The sequence below is a fragment of the Ranitomeya imitator genome, chromosome 1, assembly GCF_032444005.1.
Source record: "Ranitomeya imitator isolate aRanImi1 chromosome 1, aRanImi1.pri, whole genome shotgun sequence".
Taxonomy (NCBI): domain Eukaryota; kingdom Metazoa; phylum Chordata; class Amphibia; order Anura; family Dendrobatidae; genus Ranitomeya; species Ranitomeya imitator.
The window spans coordinates 307,169,344-307,191,107 of NC_091282.1; the positions used below are offsets into that span (position 1 = coordinate 307,169,344).

The window sequence follows — 21,764 nt, forward strand, 5'->3', positions numbered from 1 at the left end:
CCCTTCCATTACTTCCCAAACTGTTGAAGAAGATCAAAGCGGAAGGGGTGCCGGTCATCCTGATCGCCCCGGATTGGCCCTGGAGAGCTTGGTTCGCGGAGCTCGTCAACCTTCTCGCGGACGCTCCCTGGCGCCTTCCAGACAGGCCCGATCTGCTGTCCCAGGGTCCGATCTGCCACCCGAATTCTCGGTCACTCAGTTTAACGGCGTGGCTGTTGAGACCGCGGTTCTAAGAGCGTCCGGCCTTTCGGACCGGGTGATTCACACCATGATTCAGGCTCGGAAGCCTTCGTCTTCCAGGATCTACTACCGCACCTGGAAGGCCTACTTCCGTTGGTGCGAGTCCAACCGCGTTTCGCCTATGGTTTTTTCCCTGCCTTCTCTTTTGGCCTTCCTTCAGGCAGGACTGGATTCGGGCCTGGCTCTTAGTTCCCTAAAGGGTCAGGTCTCTGCGCTTTCCATCCTCCTTCAGAAGACCTTGGCCTCTCGGCCACAGGTTAAGACCTTCTTTCAGGGGGTAGCCCACGCCGTCCCGCCGTACAGGGCCCCTGTGGAGGCATGGGACCTAAACCTAGTACTGGACGTTCTGAAGGTTTCTCCCTTTGAACCTCTTAGGGAGATTCCTCTATCAGTTTTATCATGGAAGGTGGCCTTTCTTGTGGCCATCACGTCCATTCGCCGCGTTTCCGAGCTGGCGGCCCTGTCTTGCCGTCCTCCGTTTTTGGTCATTCACCAGGACAAGGTGGTCTTCCGGCCCCCACCTTCTTTTCTTCCTAAGGTAGTTTCCACCTTCCACCTCAACGAGGACATCGTTCTACCTTCCTTTTGTCCAGCTCCGACTCATCCTCTGGAGCGATCGTTGAACAAGCTGGACCTTGTCAGGGCTGTGAGGATCTATCTGGACAGAACGTCCACTTTCCGGAAGACGGATTCCTTTTTCGTCATTCCTGATGGCACGCGCAGAGGCCAGCCGGCTTCTAAAGCGACTATTGCTCGATGGATCAGAATGGCAATTTTGGAGGCTTACCGGGTCAAGAACAGAGTGCCCCCTCCTGGGATTAAGGCTCACTCTACCCGGGCAGTCGGCGCCTCCTGGGCGGTGCACCACAGGGCTTCCGCCCTACAGCTTTGCAAAGCGGCAACTTGGTCTTCCATCCACACGTTCGCCAAATTTTACAAGGTCCATACCTACGCATCGGCGGACGCCAGCCTAGGCAGAAGGATCTTGCAGGCGGCAGTGGTGAGTCCTCTGACCTGATGGAAGTCTTTTTCCCGCCCGTGGGACTGCTTTGGGACGTCCCATGGTTCCTGTGTCCCCCAATGAGAGGCGATAAAGAAAACAGGATTTTTGGTTGCTTACCGTAAAATCTGTTTCTTGAAGCCTCCATTGGGGGACACAGCTCCCTCCCATTGTTTTTGTTATATGTTCTCTGACTGTTTTCACGTTTACAGTTCTCAAGTTTGTGGTTATGGTTTTTCAACCTTGTTCTTTCTCCTACTGCTTTCTCACTAACTGAAGAGTTTAATGCCAGTCGGTGGGGTGTACACTGCAGAGGAGGAGCTAACTTTTTTATTTGCATAGTGTCAGCCTCCTAGTGGCAGCAGCATACACCCATGGTTCCTGTGTCCCCCAATGGAGGCTTCAAGAAACAGATTTTACGGTAAGCAACCAAAAATCCTGTTTTACGGCCACCCGGCGCTCAGTCAGTGCAGGGAAGCAGAACGCCGGGGGACAGACACCGGAATGTAAGTATGTACTGTTTTTTTTTTTTTTTACATTTACACTGGTAACCAGGGTAAACATCGGGTTACTAAGCGCGGCCCTGCGCTTAGTAACCCGATGTTTACCCTGGTTACCAGTGAAGACCGCTGAATCGGCGTCACACACGCCGATTCAGTGATGTCTGCGGGAGATCCAGCGACTAAATAAAGTTCTGGCCTTTCTGCTCCGACCAACGATGTCACAGCTTGATCCAGATCGCTGCTGCGTGTCAAACACAACGATATCGCTATCCAGGACACTGCAACGTCACGGATCGCTAGCGATATCGTTGTTAGGTTGTTCAGTGTGAAGGTAGGCAGAGATACAGGTCTGTGCTCACTGCTTGCTTGCAGCCCAGCACATGAATGATGGGAAATGTAGTAAGAAGTCAGCACAGAGGTCTGAAGAGGAAGTGATCTCTATGACAACAGAGCTAGTTCCAGGGCCCGTGAATTAAAGCTCAAAGGCCTAAAACAACATGAAACCTGGCAGAACAAGTACATGGAGATGTTTAGAGGTATTATCTTTAAGATTTTATGGCATCACTAGTAACTCAGTCGGGGTAGTGGACAACATCTTTAAACGTCTTTATTTCCTCCAGATATAAAACAACAAAACCTACAAGAAACAAAATGAGCAAAATAACCTGCTTTATCTAGATAAATAAAAAGCAAGTACATTTAAATAACTCAGGGTTCTTAGTAATACTGTTTTTGATTGGGACGGTCCTCTGCTTTCTAATATTAAAAACTTTACCATGTATCAAAGTTGAACTAAGTGTGTGAATAAGGGCAGACAAACGGACCGGGTCCCAACCAGTGGACATCAGTCGGGAAGCCTTTAAGTGTAATTTCCAGCTCAGGAAAGGGAGGCCACACCCCGGCTTGCACAAAATGCAAAAATACAAAGAAAAACACAAAAACTGAGCTTGGATTAAGTTGGTATACATGCAGCAGCACATAAACGCATGTTCACATCTGCCATCTTTGGATCATCTTCAGGGGAATGGGTTTTGACCCTAGATTCCTTCTCTGCATTAGGATTTTATATTGGGTGAAGGCGGCAAAGATTAGAATGCATGGTAATTTATCTGAAATATTCTCATTGGCTTGGAGGACATAGTAAGGTTGTCCTTTGTCACCCCTGTTTGTTCTGCCAATTGAACCATTAGTATGTCTTGTTAGGAGTCATCCTGGTTTGAAGAACTTCAGCTATGATGAAAGGGAGAAAACGATTGCCCTGTAAGCAGATGATACCTTGATGTTTGTAGGTGGCCTGGATGGGTTTTGCCTGTACTAATGGAGGATATCCGGCTCTTCTGGGGGGAAGTTGTGCCTTACTATAAACTGGTTGAAATGCGTTTTAATACCACTAGGTAACAATTTTTTGTCTTGGATAGTGACTAGCAAGGTAACTCCTGTATTAAGTGAGTTTAGCTATATGGGAGTTCATATCACTGAGATGGAGGAAGATTATAAATTTCTCAACATAAAATTGTTACTGTTGAAGCGTGTAAAAATTGAGCAGTGGGGAAGTTGCCTCTGTCTTGAGTAGGATTACTTTAAATCAAAATGTTCTTGATGCTGCGTATTCTATATATGCTTCATGATCCACTCGTTTGGATTCCTTAATACTAGTTTACTAGAATCCAAAACTTGTTATAGAGACGTAGTATAGAAGAAAGGTGTCCCAAGAATGAAATTAGAAAAGCTTCAACACTTTCAGGGTTTATGCTGTTGAGACATTTGGGGGGTGGGGGGTATAATGTACTGGAAATGTTGGAGACACATAGGTTTATTCCCTCTTTCTATAATTTTCTCCGCATCCGGTCCCTCCTATTCATTTGTCTCCGCATCCTCTATGCAACCGATAGCACTCGGTAACTACACATAGACAGATACTGGCTGAGGACCGCATCATGCATTTTATTTGAAATGCCCGATTTATTATAATGATGGCAGGGCGGTACACGATGAGCACTTTCTACCTGTTGTCTGCCCCTGTTTCCTTATACATGGTAAGCTTGCAAGCACAGCCCTCACTCCTCCTGTAACTGTTGAACTTTGTGTTATTTTGTATTGTCTGCACATGTCGAGGCTTAATTGTAAAGAGTTGCGGAATATGTTGGTGCTATATATGTAAAATTATTATTCTTATGAAATGCAGGCTAGGCAGAAATCCATATGCCCACCTAAACATGGTGGTTCGGCAAAAATTGGCTAATGTGCCGGGGTGTACAAAATATGTCTGCTAGGAATAACCCATACCTTTTGAAATTTCATCAGAAATTTAGGTTATCAATATCAGATCGGTGGCAGTTTGACACACAGTACCCCTCATTGATCAGCTGTTCGTGCTAAAAACGGCAGCCGGATGTTATGAGTTCTGAAAATGAACAGCACTTGCCACAGTAGGGATCTGTGGATCTACCCCTATTCATTCAAATAGGGCACATGTGCAGTACCCGACCACTATATAGATGACGGAGCTCTGTCGTGAACTTCCACAACTCATCACATCCTGCCGGTACTGGGAACTGGTGGTCACACCCACACTGATCTGGTGTCAATAACCGAACCTATCATCAATGTAAAAGTAGTGGACAACCACTTAAAAACAGATAACACGAGGGTGTTGGCGTGTGGCCTATCTCGTGGGTCTTCAATATTTTTAGTTGGGTCATGAGATAATTTTATACTTTTTCTTTATCCTAGGGTCCTCTCCTCTGTCTGCTCCTGCGTTTTCCTTTGTTTTCCCCTTTCTAAAAATGGTTCTGATGGAGACCAGCAATAATAGTGAAGAGAATGAGGAACTACTAGTGGAAACGATGCATATCATCACTGTTCATTGCCAGCTACGGTCTTCCCAGAGTCAGGCTAAAATTATTGATGAGGTGCGTAAATCCATCTACAGTGACTTTGGTGATTCCCATTGGATTTGGGTAGATTTACGTATGTGTTTTGTTTTTAGAACGGCCCGGAGTTGCTCCCTCGCACAGATATGTTCCTGCTGCTAACTAGAGTGATTGGTACTGCCGCCCCAAGATTACAGGTGAGTGTGAACAGTACACTGATCAGTTGTCTTTAGTGGTTAACTCTTGCTAAAAGCAGTTGTTGTCTTCAGCTATTAACAAGGTTTATAAAGGCTCAGGGGAGTGGAATCCATATTGGTAAAGGTATCATAAAAGACATTTATTGTGTAACACTTGGTTGCAGGTCCTGGCTTCCAATGCCCTGACATCGCTGTGCACTAGCAGTGGGGGAGGAATAGGATGCACGTATGCCGAGCAGGATGAGATTGATGTGTTACTCACAGCGTTACAGTCCTCCTGCTCCAGTGTGCGAGATGCCGCTCTGCGGGTGAGTTGCCCCCGCAGGAATATGCATTTCTCATTACTTTCCACCCGTTGTTAGAACAGTGTGCATGATTGATTCTTGCATGTAGTTTGTCCCCTGACTATATAATTCTGGTGTAGGGATTAATGGAACTGGAGATGGTGCTACCAACACCGGATACGGATGACGTTAATGGCCTTGCCTTGTTGCATCGACTCTGGGTAATGAGATTTGATGTTGAAGCAGAAATAAAAGCACAAGCTGAAAGGTGAGACACTTTTCCCAGCAACCATTCATATGTAACCATAGGGATGGCATAAAATCGAATACTCTGAAATGCTGCCCCTGTGTTATTTCATGGGCAGTACAAGTATTTCCTAAAGCCGACATGTCAGGAGAGCTGACAGACCCTCATTGCAAGCCAGCGCACCGTGAGGTCTTAAAAATGTGAATACTAGTGGGTTTCTTTGTCTCAAAGATGTTGTTTGGACTTATATTTTGTTGTTTTCTTTAGATTTTGGGAAACACTGGACTTAAAGTTACGACCCGACCTATGTTCCTTACTAATTAAAGATGTAATTCATCATGAAGACGCAATAAGACAGTCAGGAGCTGAGGCGCTTTCTCATGCAGTCGCCACATATCGGCATCAGGCCTCTGAAGTCATGACGAAATTAATCCTGCTGTATCATGAGAAGCTTTATGTAAGTTTGTTAGTTTGAAAAATAACTTATTCTGGAAGAAAAGAACAGTAGAACGTGTAGGTATACTAGGGCCATGCCAGGGAAACACGATATTCTTACTGAACCTTGGATGGGCTGAGAGGTTACAAGCCTCAGTACGTGTACATATGTATTATATATATGTGTGTATATATATATATATATATATATATATATATATATATATATATATATATATATATATATATATATATAAATATATATATATATATATATATATATACTAGATTGTGGCCCGATTCTAACGCATCGGGTATTCTAGAATATGCATGTCCCCGTAGTATATGGACAATGATGATTCCAGAACTCGCGGCAGACTGTGCCCGTCGCTGATTGGTCGAGGCAACCTTTATGACATCATCGTCGCCATGGCAACCATTATGACATCTACGTCGATACTGTGCCCGTCGCTGAATCAGAAACGTAGGATGTCTACGTCCTTTATGACATCATCGTCGCTGTGCCCGTTGCTGATTGGTCGAGGCCTTGCGGCCTCGACCAATCAGAGACCCGGGATTTCCAGGACAGACAGACAGACAGACAGAAAGACAGACAGACGGAAAAACCCTTAGACAATTATATATATACTAGATTGTGGCCCGATTCTAACGCATCGGGTATTCTAGAATATGCATGTCCCTGTAATATATGGACAATGATGATTCCATAATTCGCGGCAGACTGTGCCCGTTGCTGATTGGTCGAGGCAACCTTTATGACATCATCGTCGCCATGGCAACCATTATGACATCATCGTCGCTGTGCCCGTTGCTGATTGGTCGAGGCCTGGCGGCCTCGACCAATCAGAGACGCAGGATGTCTACGTCCTTTATGACATCATCGTTGCTGTGCCCGTTGCTGATTGGTCGAGGCCTGGCGGCCTCGACCAATCAGAGACGCGGGATTTCTACGTCGATGCTGTGCCGGTCTCTGATTGGTCGAGGCCTTGCGGCCTCGACCAATCAGAGAGCCGGGATTTCCAGGACAGACAGACAGACAGACAGACAGACAGACAGACAGACAGACAGACAGACAGACAGACGGAAAAACCCTTAGGCAATTATATATATAGATAGATGTTTTCCCCTCAAGCTTTAAACATGTGTCAATCACACCTATCCTCAAAAAGCCCTCTCTTGACCCATCCTCCGTATCTAGTTATCGCCCTATATAACTTCTACCCTATGCCTCAAAACTACTGGAACAACACGTCCATCTTGAACTGTCCTCCCATCTATCTTCCTGCTCCCTCTTCGACCGCTTACAATCAGGCTTCCGGTCACAACACTCCACTGAAACTTCCTTAACTAAGGTCACCAATGACCTATTAACCGCCGAGAGCAAGCGACACTACTCTATCCTCCTCCTCCTGGACCTGTCCTCTGCCTTTGGCACAGTGGACCATTCCCTGTTGCTGCGGACCCTGTCATCCCTTTGCATCATAAACTTGGCCCTATCCTGGATCTCGTCATACCTAACTGACCATACATTCAGCGTCTCCCACTCACACACCACCTCCTCACCTCGGCCCCTATCTCTTGGAGTCCCGCAAGGTTCAGTTCTAGGGCCCCTGCTCTTCTCCATCTACACCTTTTGGCCTGGGACAGCTCTTAGAATCTCATGGTTTTCAGTATCATCTCTATGCTGACGACACACAGATTTACATCTCTGGACCAGATATCACCACCGTACTAACCAGAATACCTCAATGTCTTATTTCATCCTTCTTCTCCGCTAGATTTCTAAAACTTAACATGGACAAAACAGAATTCATCGTCTTTCCCCCATCTCACGCGACCCCCCCAATTAACCTATCCATTACAGTAAACGGCTGCCCACTCTACCCAGTGCCACAAGCTCGCTGTCTTGAGGTAATCCTTGACACTGATCTCTCCTTCAAACCACATATCCAAGCCCTTTCCACTTCCTGCCACCTTCAACTCAAAAATATTTCACAGATCCGTACATTCCTAAACCAAGAATCTGCAAAAAACCCTAGTCCATGCCCTCATCATCATCTCCCGCCTCGACTACTGTAACCTTTTGCTCTGTGGCCTCCCCTTGAACACTCTCGCACCCCTCCAATCTATTCTAAACTCTGCTGCCCGACTAATCCACCTATCCCCCCGCTATTCCCCGGCCTCTCCCCTCTGTCACTCCCTTCACTGGCTCCCCATTACCCAGAGACTCCAGTATAAAAGCCTAACCATGACATACAAAGCCATCCACAACATGTCTCTTCCATACATCTGTGACCTCATCTCCCAATACTTTCCTGCACGCAACCTCCGATCCTCACAAGATCTCCTTCTCTACTCCCCTCTTATCTCCTCTTCCCACAATCGCATACAAGATTTCTCTCGCGCATCACCCCTACTCTGGAATTCTCTACCACAACATATCAGACTCTCCCCTACCATCGAAACCTTCAAAAAGAACCTGAAGACCTACCTCTTCCGACAAGCCTACAACCTGCAGTAACCACCGATCGACCAAACCGCTGCAGGACCAGCTATACCCTCACCTACTGTATCCTCACCCATCCCTTGTAGATTGTGAGCCCTCGCGGGCAGGGTCCTCTCTCCTCCTGTACCAGTTGTGACTTGTATTGTTCAAGATTATTGTACTTGTTTTTATTATGTATACCCCTCCCCACATGTAAAGCAGCATGGAATAAATGGCACTATAATAATAAATAATAACATAGCGCCATATATAATGCTATATTCTGTCTACTTCACAGACAGCAAAAAGAATGTGGCAAATCCACCCGCCACTAGGTTAAAACCAAAAATTAGAAAATAGGGATATATTTGTTCTAATAGAAACATATATTTCTCTATCGCCTCATTGGGGGACACAGGAACCATGGATGTATGCTGCTGCCACTAGGAGGCTGACACTATGCACAAAAAGAAATAGCTCCTCCTCTGCAGTGTACACCCCACCGACTGGCATTATGAACTTCAGTTTAGCTTAGTGTCAGTAGGAGATGGACACGGGTCTTTCATTAGACCCATATCTACCTCAATGTGCGTCGTTTTCTTTCAGGTTTTTCCAGAGGGATACAAGTCACAACTGTAATCCCACAATATGGACTATGAGTACGGCGTGTACTGCCACCCCGTATCCTCATAGATCCAACAGCAGGACCAAGACCCCTAGCACAGAAGCGTGCTCAGAAGACCGGTCCTAGCTCCGTCCCCCACCCACTCGCCCACCAGAGCCTGTCGGTTGCGGAGACGAGGACGTCCATTACCAGCTCCCTGTACGTCTGATACCTTCCCCGGTTTGAGGTTAGTAACTGACGGCATGGGATGTTTAGGTGAGTATCCCACTTTCCCCTTCCCTCAGGTACCTCTAGGTCCCTCCTCAAGTCGGGGTGGTCATGGGGGGTCCCTAGTTATTCCTTTATTGTCGTCTTCAGCAGGCGGGGGAATATGGGGCGAGAGTCATCGCTCCGTTTGCGCGGTGGCCCTTGTGGGCGTCCACGCTGCTTCCTCTCTGGCGGCCTCACTGTTACAGGCGGCCGCACTTTTACAGGCAGCCGTACTGCCTTTCTTGCGGCTGCACCTTGCTTTGAGCGGCGCGACGGCCCTCCAGGTAGCCGCGCTGCTTTTACTGCGGCCGCACCTTTCTCTGATCTGGTGCGGCAGCCTTTCAGGCAGCCACACTGTTTTCCCCGGCGGCCACACCTTTTCCGGTACCGTGGCCCTCTCCGGCGATCGCCGGCTTGTAATTTAGGCCCCGGCCTCTTCCGGAGCCTACTTCCGGCCACGACTCCGCCCACTTTCTTGTTTCCTCGGGCGGGAGAAAGACTGGTTTATCTCGGCGAGCTCTGCCCACCGGCGCCATCCTGGCGCTACTAACCTGGCGGTTAGCCCCACCCACTTCCTCCTGCGCCGCTGTAGTTTTCTTTTCGGCGCCAGGAAAGCCTTGCTCCACCTCCTCCAAAGAGCGCTAATCCTGGCGTCCTCATTCTTGGCGGTCATCTGTCAGCCCTGCAGCACCGAACAGGAGAGTGTCTCACAAGCCTTCCTGGACGGCCCGTAGTGAAGAACCATCGTTCCTGGATAGAATCTTCAAAGCCGTGCAGCCTTCCATCCGGAAAACGCTTCGCATGCCATGAGTAGCTCTGCTCTGCCCTCCTGTCCCCTAACCTGCTGGCATTTTCCTGAGCCAGGCGAGGCATTCCCTGATGTCCTTTCATAGGATTATCTGGAGCTGGATTTGAACCAAATCACTAGCATGAGGGATATGGTTCAGAGTCTCATTGGAGTGATCAATCAGACCTTGTGGTATCAAAGATTCCTCTACGGAACCCGCAGATCAGGCGGTTTTGTTTAGATGGTCTAAAACACCTTCCAAGGTTTTCGCTCCTCATCCTGAGTTCGATCAGCTTCTGACCAGAGAAAGAGAGAATCCGACCAGACGCTTTCAAAGAGGAAAGCACCTTGGCGTCTTATATCCTTTTTCTCCGGATCTCATCGCCAACTGGACTTCTTCTCCCTCTTTGGATCCGCCAATTTCTAGACTTTCCACCAGCACAGTCCTCCCGCTGTCTGGCAGAGCGTCTCTGAAAAATTCCAACCATAGAATCATAGAATCCTTTGCGAAGTCGGCCGTCGAAGCGGCCGCGTCTACCCTGTGCCTGTCTTTTGCTTCCACCTGGGTTTCGAAGTCTATATCCGAATGGGCCAAACAATTCCGTCGGGGCATTCTGGCCGGAGCTCCACCAAAACAGCTGGCGGAACTTGCCACCCACATTTCTCACGCTGGGGAATATTTGGTCTATGCTTCCCTGGTCGCCGCGTCTTGTGCCGCTCAGTCGTCCAGTAATGTTGCCATCCATCGTACCGTTTGGCTCAAGGCCTGACAGGCGGATTTGTCATCAAAAAAGTCCCTTACCAGTCTGCCCTTTGAGGGATCTCGTCTCTTCGGTTCCAAGCTGGACCAAATTATTAAGGACCCCACCGGGGGCACAAGCTCCCTTCTTCCCCAGTCCAAACCTAGGCGCCAATTTCGGTCCTTTCTGCCTTTTCGTCGCTTCGCGGCATCAAACTCCTTTTCCCAGCAGCAGCAGAGGCCACATGCACGTCAAGAAAAGACGGTATTCTTTAGACCCACTCCTTCCTGGCGTTCCTGCTACTCCCAAGGTAGGTCCTCTAGGTCTAGGACTGGAAGATCCACCTCGGCATGACTCACGGCAAGATCCCAGTGCACCTCCCAAGCTGTGCGGCCATCTCCTCTTCTTCAGGGACGTCTGAATCACCTCAGTGGAGGACACATGGGTCAGGGAATTTGTATCCTCAGGATACAAAATAGAGTTCATTTCTTGACCCCGGGATTGTTTTTTCCAATCCCGCCCTCCAAGAGACCCCGCGCTAGTCCCAGATTTCTTTGCAGCCATCGCATCCCTCCTGAAATCCGGGGTGATCGCTCCCGTTCCAGAAAAAGAACAGTTCATAGGTTTCTATTCGAACCTGTTTGTGGTACCGAAGAAAGACGGCAAGGTTCGTCCCCTTCTTGATCTCAAGTTGCTGAGCAAGAGGGTTCGTCTGAGACACTTCAGGATGGAATCCCTTCGTTCAGTAATTGCTTCCATGGAGGCTCAGGAATTTCTGTGCTCCACAGACATCCAGGATGCCTATCTCCATGTCCCGATATTCCCGGGACATCACAGATTCCTGCATTTTGCAGTACTTCAGGAGCATTTTCAGTTCGTCTCCCTGCCATTCGGTCTCGCAACCGCTCCAAGGGTTTTCACGAATATCATGGCAGCGCTTATAGCCATCTTGAGGGTCAGAGGCCTGGTACTTTTTCCGTACCTTGACGAAATCCTCATCAAGGCTCCGTCCTTTTCTCAGGCTCACCAAAGTCTGTCCATCGTCCTCGACATCCTAGCCCATTTCGGGTGGCTTGTCAGCAGGAAGAAATCCTGTCTTGTTCCTTCTCAGCGCCTCGTTTTTCTGGGCATGCTCTTCGACACTCGTCAGACCAGAGTCTTCCTTACCGAAGACAAGAGATCCATCCTTTGCCGGGAGGTTCGCCTGCTCCTGGGTCCTCGGCTTCCCTCCTTCCGATCGGCCATGAAGGTTCTGGGGAGGATGGTTGCAACATTGGAGGCAATTCCCTTCGCCCAATTTCACTCAAGACCTCTTCAGCAGGCTACTCTATCACAGTGGGACAGATCTGTCTTCTCCCTGGATCGTCCAATTCGGCTTTCTCCCCGTGTCAAACGGTCCCTCAACTGGTGGCTGACGTCACCTCTCATCTCCCAGGGCAGGTCCTTCCTTCCAGTTAACTGGCAGGTGGTGACGACGGACGCCAGCCTGCTCGGCCGGGGTGCGGTGTTCGTCACCTGACTGTTCAGGGTCGTTGGTCGGCGCAGGAGTCATCTCTGCCGATCAATCTCCTCGTGATTCGGGCCATCTTTCTGTCTCTTCTTCACTGGGAAAGGATTCTCAGGGGTTTGCCAATTCGAATGCAGACGGACAATGCCACAGCAGTGGCATATGTCAACCACCAGGGGCCGAGGTATCCAAGATCCTCCTTTGGGCAGAGGCAACGGTCCTGGTGATATCCGCTGTGCATATCTCCGGCGTGGACAATTGGGCCGCCGACTTCCTCAGCCGCAAGGGCCTCGCGGCAGAGGAATGGTCCTTGCATCAGAAGGTCTTCTATCAGATTTGTCTTTGATGGGGGACTCCGGATGTGGACCTCACGGCGTCCCGAATCAACAGGAAGGTCCCTCAGTTCGTCTCCAGGTCCCGCGATCCTCTCGCAGTGGGCATCGACGCTCAGGCCATTCCTTGGTCGCAGTTCGTTTCCACCCCTGCCCTTGCTTCCCAAGCTGTTGAAAAAGATCAAGGTGGAAAGGGTGCCTGTCATTCTGATCACCCCGGATTGGCCCATGAGATCTTGGTTTGCAGAGATCGTCAATCTTCTCATGGACGCCCCCTGGTGGCTTCCAGACAGACCCGATCTGCTGTCTCGGGGTCCGATTTGCCACCCGAATTCTCGGTCGCTCAGTTTAATCGGGTGAAGCCTTCGTCTTCCAGGATCTACTATCGTACCTGGAAGGCTTACTTCCATTGGTGCGAGTCCAACCACGTTCCACCTATGTCCTTTTCCCTTCCTTCCATTTTGGCCTTCCTTGAGGCAGGACTGGATTCGGGCCTTGCACTTAGTTCCTTAAAGGGCCATGTTTCTGCGCTCTCCATTCTCTTCCAGAAGACGTTATCTTCTCGGCCACAGGTCAAGACCTTCCTTCAGGGAGTAGTCCATGCTGTACCTCCATACAGGGCTCCTGTGGATTCATGGGATCTTAATCTTGTGCTGGAAGTTCTGAGGGGTTCCCCTTTGAGCCTCTTAGGGAGATCTCCCTGTCAGTTCTATCCTGGAAGGTGGCTTTTCTTGTGGCCTTCACCTCTAGCCGGCGTGTTTCTGATTTGGCGGCCCTTTCTTGCCGACCTCCTTTCCTGGTTATCCATCAGGACAAGGTAGTCCTGAGGCCTCCGCTTTCCTTCCTAAGGTGGTTTCCACCTTCCACCTCAACAAGGACATCGTTCTACCTTCCTTTTGTCCAGCTCCGACTCATCCTCTGGAGCGATCGTTGAACAAGCTGGACCTAGTCAGCGCGGTGAGGATCTACCTGGCTAGAACGGCCTCTCTCCAGAAGATGGATTCTCTTTTTGTCATTCCTGATGGCACGCCTGTCGGCTTCCAAGGCGACTATTGCTCGCTGGATCAGAACGGCAATTTTGAAGGCTTACCAGGTCAAGAACAGAGTACCCCCTCCCGGGAATAAGGCTCACTCTACCCGGGCAGTCGGCGCCTCCTTGGCGGTGCACCACAGGGCTTCCGCCCTACAGCTTTGCAAAGCGGTAACCTGGTCTTCCATCCACACGTTCGCCAAATTTTACAAGGTCCATACCTACGTTTCGGCGAACGCCAGCTTAGGGAGAAGGATCTTGCAGGCGGCAGTGGTGAGTCCTCTGACCTGATGGAAGTCTGTTTTCCCACCCCAGGGACTGCTTTGAGACGTGCCATGGTTCCTGTGTCCCCCAACGAGGCGATAGAGAAAACAGGATTTTTTGGTTGCTTACCGTAAAATCTGTTTCTCGGAGCCTTCATTGGGGGACACAGCACTCTCCCACATTATTCAGTTTCTGTTGTTCTATGTTCTATGACTGTTCTCATGTTTACAGTTCTCATATTTGTGGTTATGTTATTTCAGCCTTACTGTTTTTTCTCCTAGTGCTTTCTCACTAGCTGAAGTTCATAATGCCAGTTGGTGGGGCGTACACTGCAGAGGAGGAGTTAACTTTTTTTGTGCATAGTGTCAGCCTCCTAGTGGCAGCAACATACACCCATGGTTCCTGTGTCCCCCAATGAAGGCTCCGAGAAGCAGATTTTACGGTAAGCAACCAAAAAATCCTGTTTTTTATTGAGTCATCCCAGTTTCCAGCGTTGTCACTCTTCTTGTCCACATGACCTGCAAATAGCCTAAGCAACTCACTCTCAAGTGAACCCCCAACAACACTGGAAACCGCAAAAGATGGTGATGATTACGTATAGCAATCCACTTACACATAATTACACAAGCAGCTAGGACATTTTATGGAGAAAAGAAATTGTGGCGACTTCTTTAATTTTGTATTCTTTGTTTTAGAGACCACCTCCTATACTTGATGCTTTGGGAAGAGTGATTTCAGAATCTCCTCCTGACCAATTTGAAGCAAGGTACTTAGATGTCTCTATATTTCCAGATACTTCTATATATGTGACCAAAAAGATGTATTGTGTGCATAATGTACACAATTAGATGTATAAAACATATATATATATATATATATATATATATATATATATATATATATATATTATGCATATTTTATACATGTAATTATGTACACACAAAAGAATGCACAAGTTATCTGTCTTTATCTGTGTATACATATATATATATATATATAATGTGTGTGTACATATATAGTATGTCTGTGTTTGTGTGTTATGTTTTTTATTTTCATGTCTTTGCAACTACAAGCTTTGTTCCAATGCTTTCTCTCCCCGTCATAGGTGTGGGGTAGCTCTGGCATTAAACCAGCTTGCTCAGTATTTAGACAGTTCCGAAGTTAAGCCTCTTTTCCAGTTTTTTGTCCCTGATGCACTTAATGATCGTCACCCTGATGTCAGAAAATGCATGCTGGATGCTGCCATGTCTGCACTAAACACACATGGAAAGGTGAGATTGTTGACTCAATGTATGGATTTTGTACTGTTAGTATTTTGGTCTGTATTTAGCAGACTGTTTTAATAATCTCATTCTTTAACTTCGTGGTAAAATATGCCATTTTTTTCAGGATAGTGTTGGCTCTTTATTGCCAGTGTTTGAAGAATTTCTGAAAAATGCTCCAAATGATGCCAGCTATGATGCGGTTCGACAAAGCGTTGTCATTCTTATGGGGTCCCTGGCAAAGCACTTGGACAAAAGTGATCCTAAAGTTAAACCAATTGTGGCCAAACTAATTGCTGCGCTCTCTACTCCGTCACAGCAGGTCTTCTTTTCTTACCAATCTTTGTATTGTGCACTTTTCTGTCTGTACAGTCTTCATTGATATCTCGATTTGGTCATATTCCTGCACAGGTTCAAGAATCTGTAGCCAGCTGTCTGCCACCCTTAGTGCCAGCTATCAAGGAGGATGCTGGTAGTATGATCCAGAAGCTTATGACTCTTCTTCTAGAGTCTGATAAGTATGCCGAACGTAAAGGTGCGGCTTATGGACTTGCAGGGCTAGTAAAGGGATTGGGAATTCTTTCCCTGAAGCAGCAAGAAATGATGACCACATTAACAGAGGCTATTCAAGATAAAAAGAACTTCCGGAGACGGGAGGGTAAGAAATGTTTTTTCTAAATTTTTTCCAAGACTCAGTGTACCAAGGTTTTAATACGTTTTTTTTTTCTTTTTTCCTAGGGGCTTTGTTTGCCTTTGAGATGCTTTGCAATATGCTTGGGAAGTTATTTGAGCCATATGTGGTTCATGTGTTGCCCCATCTCCTCCTGTGCTTTGGTGATGGAAACCAGTATGTGCGAGAGGTAGGTGGTGACCAGACATGAATGTGTAAAATATTGTTAAATGTATCACTTGTTAATTGTATTACATTTGTTCTTGTTTTAGGCTGCAGACGAATGTGCTAAGGCAGTCATGAGTAATCTGAGTGCCCACGGTGTGAAGCTTGTATTGCCGTCACTTCTGGTGGCTCTAGAAGAAGAATCCTGGAGAACCAAAGCTGGTAATTTTCTACATGTCATTTTTAGCTAATCTGTGGGATTTCCACAGCCATCTGCCACTCTATTTGCTGTCATTTTTCTATTTTGGGTGTGTGAATCATTGAGAGGTGACTAGTTCAGTCCTGATAGTGATTTTTCTATTTCGGTTGCTTGCTTTAAGGATCTGTGGAGTTATTAGGAGCTATGGCGTACTGTGCTCCAAAGCAGCTGTCATCTTGTCTGCCTAACATCGTGCCCAAACTCACTGAAGTGCTTACGGACTCTCATGTAAAGGTGCAGAAAGCCGGTCAGCAAGCCTTGCGCCAGATCGGCTCAGTAATTCGGAATCCAGAAATTCTTGGTGAGATGAGGGATATTTTGCAAATTTTATTCATTTGAAGTAAGTATTTTTTTTTTCAACCAGTAATAATTTTTTTTCTTTTTTAAGCGATCTGTCCAATCTTGCTGGATGCTCTTACAGATCCCTCAAGGATGACACAGAAGTGCCTGCAAACCTTGCTTGATACAAAATTTGTACATTTCATTGATGCACCCTCTTTAGCCTTGATTATGCCCATAGTACAGCGGGCATTCCAGGATCGCTCCACAGATACTAGGAAAATGGCGGCCCAGATTATCGGAAACATGTACTCCCTTACTGACCAGAAGGTAGTAGCTTTATTTCAGATTATAAGAAAAAGTTAGACTTTTATTTTTGTATGTGTTTTTTTATATTGTGACATGAGTTGTAAATTATTCAATGTTTTGCCATGCGCTGAGATGACGGTCTGAAATGAGTTTATATACATTTCCCTACAAGACTGATGTAATTTTTTGTGTTCAGGATCTGGCTCCATACCTCCCAAGTGTCATACCTGGACTTAAGGCATCTTTGATAGACCCTGTTCCTGAAGTAAGTTTTGTGAGATATTTGGTATTGATACCCTTATATAATACTCGGATCTAAACACTATACTGATACTGTGTTATCACTGGTCAGGTTCGCACCGTAGCTGCTAAGGCATTGGGTGCAATGGTGAAGGGAACAGGGGAGTCGTGCTTCCAGGATTTGCTGCCTTGGCTGATGGACACCTTAGCGTCCGACTACAGTTCAGTGGATCGTTCGGGTGCAGCTCAAGGTAAGCGCTGTAGCTGGTGATGAGCGCAAGTGCTCGCTACGCGAGTTTTCCAAGGGAGCTCGGGTATGTAGGGAGTATTGTGGGTGCTCGAGTGACATTTTCTTGTCCACGCACACTCATGTTTCGCTGCTGTTAGACAGCGACAAAGCATGCGGGGACTGTCTGTGTATTTCAGGCAATTCCACATGTTTTGTGGTAGTTCAACAGCTGCAAAACATGTGGGCGCGGGGACGCAAACATGTCACTCGAGCACCCGTGATACTCCCTGCATACCCGAGCGCCCTTGGCAAACTCTAGTAACAAAGCAATTGCGCTCATCACTAGCTGTAGCATATCATGATGTACGCCATGTATAGTGTATTGTAAAATAAATTTTCTCTTAGTAAAGCATTGAAATCACTGCAATGTTTGTGGCGCTTACAGTTTGTTAGTGAATAAGGTATTAGATTATATAGTACTAGCTATTGAACCAGTTCTACGTCCGGGTGGCGAGCATTTATATTGGTATATGGTCTCCATCCTGGTATGTGCTGCTTCCATCCTGCTCCCTAATCTTGTCTTGTGCTTCTACCATCCTGCGCCCCCATCCTGTCATATGCTTCTCCCATCCTACGCCCCCTTCCTGTCATATGCTTCTCCCATCCTACGCCCCCTTCCTGTTATGTGCAGCCCCCATCCTGCGCCCCCTTCCTGTCATATGCTTCTCCCATCCTGCGCCCCCTTCCTGTTATGTGCAGCCCCCATCCTGCGCCCCCTTCCTGTTATGTGCAGCCCCCATCCTGCACCCTCATCCTGTTTTGTGCTACTCTCTACCTGTGCCCTCATCCTGTCATGTGATCCCATCCTGTGCCCTCATCCTGTCATGTGCACCCATCCTGCTCCCCAATCCTGTTATGTTCTCCCATCCTGCGCCCCAATCCTTTCATGTGGTGCTCCTATCCTGCGCCCCCATCCTGTCATGTGGTGCTCCCATCATGCACCCCCATCCAGGCATGTGCTGCTCTCATCCTGCGTCCCCATCCTGTCATGTGGTGCTCTCATCCTGCGTCCCAATCCTGTCATGTGCTGCTCTCATCCTGCGTCCCCATCCTGTCATGTGGTGCTCTCATCCTGCGTCCCCATCCTGTCATGTGGAGCTCACATCCTGTCATGTGCTGCTCCCACCCTTCACCCCCATCTTGTCATGTGCTGCTCCCATCCTGCACCCCCATCCTGTCATGTGCTGCTCCCCCATTCTGTCATGTGCTGCTCCCATCCTGCGCCCTCATTCTGTAATGTGCTGCTTCCATCCTGCGCCCCCATTCTGTCATGTGCTGCTCCCATCCTGCGCCCCCATTCTGTAATGTGCTGCTTCCATCCTGCGCCCCCATTCTGTCATGTGCAGTAAAAAGTCACTGGCTTGCTGCGCTGACGTATTTTCTATATATATTCAGTAGAAAGTGGCTGGATTGCTCCTCTGACATTTTATACAGTACAGACCAAGAGTTTGGACACACCGTCTCATTTATTTTTCTGTATTTTCATGACTATGAATATTGTACATTCACACTGAAGGCATCAAAACTATGAATTAACACATGTGGAATTATATACTTAACAAAAAAGTGTGAAACAACTCAAATTGTCTTATAGTCTAGATTCTTCAAAGTAGCCACTTTTTGCTTTGATGACTGCTTTGTACACTCTTGGCATTCTCCTGATGAGCTTCGAGAGGTAGTCACCGGGAATGGTCTTTCAACAATCTTGAAGGAGTTCCCAGAGATGCTTAGCATTTGTTGGCCCTTTTGCCTTCACTCTGCGGTCCAGCTCACCCCAAACCATCTCGATTGGGTTCAGGTCTTGTGACTGTGGAGGCCAGGTCATCTGGCGTAGCACCACATCACTCTCCTTCTTGGTCATATAGACCTTACACAGCCTGGAGGTGTGTTTGGGGTCACTGTCTTGTTGAAAAATAAATGATGGTCTAACTAAACGCAAACCCGATGGAATAGCATGCCGCTGCAAGATGCTGTGGTAGCCATGCTGGTTCACTATGCCTTCAATTTTGAATAAATCCCAAACAGTGTCACCAGGAAAGCACCACCACACCATCACACCTCCTCCTCCATGCTTCACGGTGGGAACCAGGCATGTAGAGTCCATCCGTTCACCTTTTCTGCATCGCAGAAAGACACGGTAGTTGGAACCAAAGATGTCAAATTTGGACGCATCAGACCAAAGCACTAATGTTCATTCCTTGTGTTCTTTAGCCCAAACAAGTCTCTTCTGCTTGTTGCCTGTTCTTAGCAGTGGTTTCCTAGCAGTTATGTTACCATGAAGGCCTGCTGCACAAAGTCTCCTCTTAACAGTTGTTGTAGAGATGTGTCTGCTGCTAGAACTCATTGACCTGGTCTCTAATCTGAGCTGCTGTAAACCTGCGATTTCTGAGGCTGGTGACTCAGATAAACTTATCCTCAGAAGCAGAGGTGACTTCCTTTCCTAGGGCGGTCCTCATGTGAGCCAGTTTCTTTGCAGCGCTTGATGGTTTTTGCCACTGCACTTGGGGACACTTTCAAAGTTTTCACAATATATCGGACTGACTGACTCATTTCAGAAAGTAATGATGGCCACTTGTTTTTCTTTACTTAGCTGCTTTTTTCTTGCCATAGTACAATACAAATTCTAACAGTCTATTCAGTAGGACAATCAGCTGTGAGTCCACCAACACAACTGATGGTCCCAACCCCATTTATAAGGCAAGAAATCCTACTTATTAAACCTGACAGGGCACACCTGTGAAGTGAAAACCATTCCCGGTGACTACCTCTTGAAGCTCATCAAGAGAATGCCAAGAGTGTGCAAAGCAGTCATCAAAGCAAAAGGTGGCTACTTTGAAGAACCTAAAATATAAGACATAATTTCCATTGTTTCACACTTTTTTTGTTAAGTATATAATTCCACATGTGTTAATTCATAGTTTTGATGCCGCCAGTGTGAATGTATAGTCATGAAAATACAGAAAATCTTTAAATGAGAAGGTGTGTCCAAACTTTTGGTCTGTACTGTATATAGATTCAGTATATAAAAATGGCTCCGGAAAGCGCGGACTGCGCAGGCGCTGATTCCGGCGCCACAACTCTCCTGGGCTACAATCCCAATCCAACTTACAAAATGGCGCCTGAAGTGCGCTATACGCATGCGCCATTTCCGACGGAGGATTCATGTCCCGGCCTCTCTCCCGAAGAGATCCCGCGGCAATAACGGATAGGTACCGTATATACTCTACTATAAGCCCGAGACCCCTAATTTTGCCACAAAAAAAACGTGAAAACTTACTGACTCGAGTTTAAACCTAGGGTGGGAAATGCAGCAGCTACTGGTAAATTTAAAAATTAAGCATCTTATGGGCCCCATAAGATGGTCCATACATAAATTTGCCCCATATAATGCTCCGTATAGTTCATGATGGGCCCCATAAAATGGTCCATACAAAAATATGCCCCATATAATGCTCCGTATAGTTTATGATGGGCCCCATAAGATGCTCCATACAAAAATATGCCCCATATAATGCTGCCCAAAGGTTAATAGTGGCCACATAAGATGCTCCATATTAAAATATGCCCCATATAATGCTGCACAAAGGTTAATGATGGACCCTTAAGATGCTCCATAGCATAATGTGCCCCATATGCTGCTCCATAAAGGTTGATGGCCCTATAAGATGCTGCATAGCATAATATGCCCCATATTATTATTATTATTTATTGTTATAGCGCCATTTATTCCATGGCTCTTTACATGTGAGGAGGGGTATACATAATAAAAACAAGTACAATAATCTTAAACAATACAAGTCATAACTGGTACAGGAGGAGAGAGAACCCTGCCCACGAGGACTCACAATCTACAAGGGATGGGTGAGAATACACTAGGTGAGGATAGAGCTGGTCATGCAGCGGTTTGGTCGATCGGTGGTTACTGCAGGTTGTAGGCTTGTCGGAAGAGGTGGGTCTTCAGGTTCTTTTTGAATGTTTCGATGGTAGGCCAGAGTCTGATGAGTTGTGGTAGAGGGTTCCAGAGTAGGGGTGATACGCGAGAGAAATCTTGTATACGATTGTGGGAAGAGGAGATAAGAGGGGAGTAGAGAAGGAGATCTTTTGAGGATCGGAGGTTGCGTGTAGGTAAGTACTGGGAGACGAGGTCACAGATGTATAGAGGAGACATGTTGTGGATGGCTTTGTACGTCATGGTTAGGGTTTTGTACTGGAGTCTCTGGGCAATGGGGAGCCAGTGAAGGGATTGACAGAGGGGAGAGGCCGGGGAATAGCGGGGGGACAGGTGGATTAGTCGGGCAGCAGAGTTTAGAATAGATTGGAGGGGTGCGAGAGTGTTAGAGGGGAGGCCACAGAGCAGGAGGTTGCAGTAGTCAAGGCGAGAGATGATGAGGGCATAGACTAGGGTTTTTGCAGATTCTCGGTTGAGGAATGAACGGATTCGTGAAATATTTTTGAGTTGAAGTCGGCAGGAA

General features: G+C 47.3%; 1 protein-coding gene across 1 annotated transcript in view; it reads left to right on the plus strand.

Moving 5' to 3' along the window:
* GCN1 (GCN1 activator of EIF2AK4) overlaps window positions 1–21,764 on the plus strand; it is a 144,090-nt gene that overhangs the window by 95,485 nt on the left and 26,841 nt on the right. Inside the window, exons 26-40 of the mRNA XM_069758364.1 lie at window positions 4,477–4,655; window positions 4,733–4,813; window positions 4,978–5,121; window positions 5,238–5,365; window positions 5,612–5,801; window positions 14,515–14,585; window positions 14,925–15,090; window positions 15,209–15,403; window positions 15,493–15,739; window positions 15,820–15,941; window positions 16,024–16,138; window positions 16,297–16,476; window positions 16,564–16,784; window positions 16,960–17,028; window positions 17,116–17,254. Of these exons, the coding sequence (XP_069614465.1) occupies window positions 4,477–4,655; window positions 4,733–4,813; window positions 4,978–5,121; window positions 5,238–5,365; window positions 5,612–5,801; window positions 14,515–14,585; window positions 14,925–15,090; window positions 15,209–15,403; window positions 15,493–15,739; window positions 15,820–15,941; window positions 16,024–16,138; window positions 16,297–16,476; window positions 16,564–16,784; window positions 16,960–17,028; window positions 17,116–17,254 (2,247 nt within the window). The remainder of the gene's footprint in view (window positions 1–4,476; window positions 4,656–4,732; window positions 4,814–4,977; window positions 5,122–5,237; window positions 5,366–5,611; window positions 5,802–14,514; window positions 14,586–14,924; window positions 15,091–15,208; window positions 15,404–15,492; window positions 15,740–15,819; window positions 15,942–16,023; window positions 16,139–16,296; window positions 16,477–16,563; window positions 16,785–16,959; window positions 17,029–17,115; window positions 17,255–21,764) is intronic.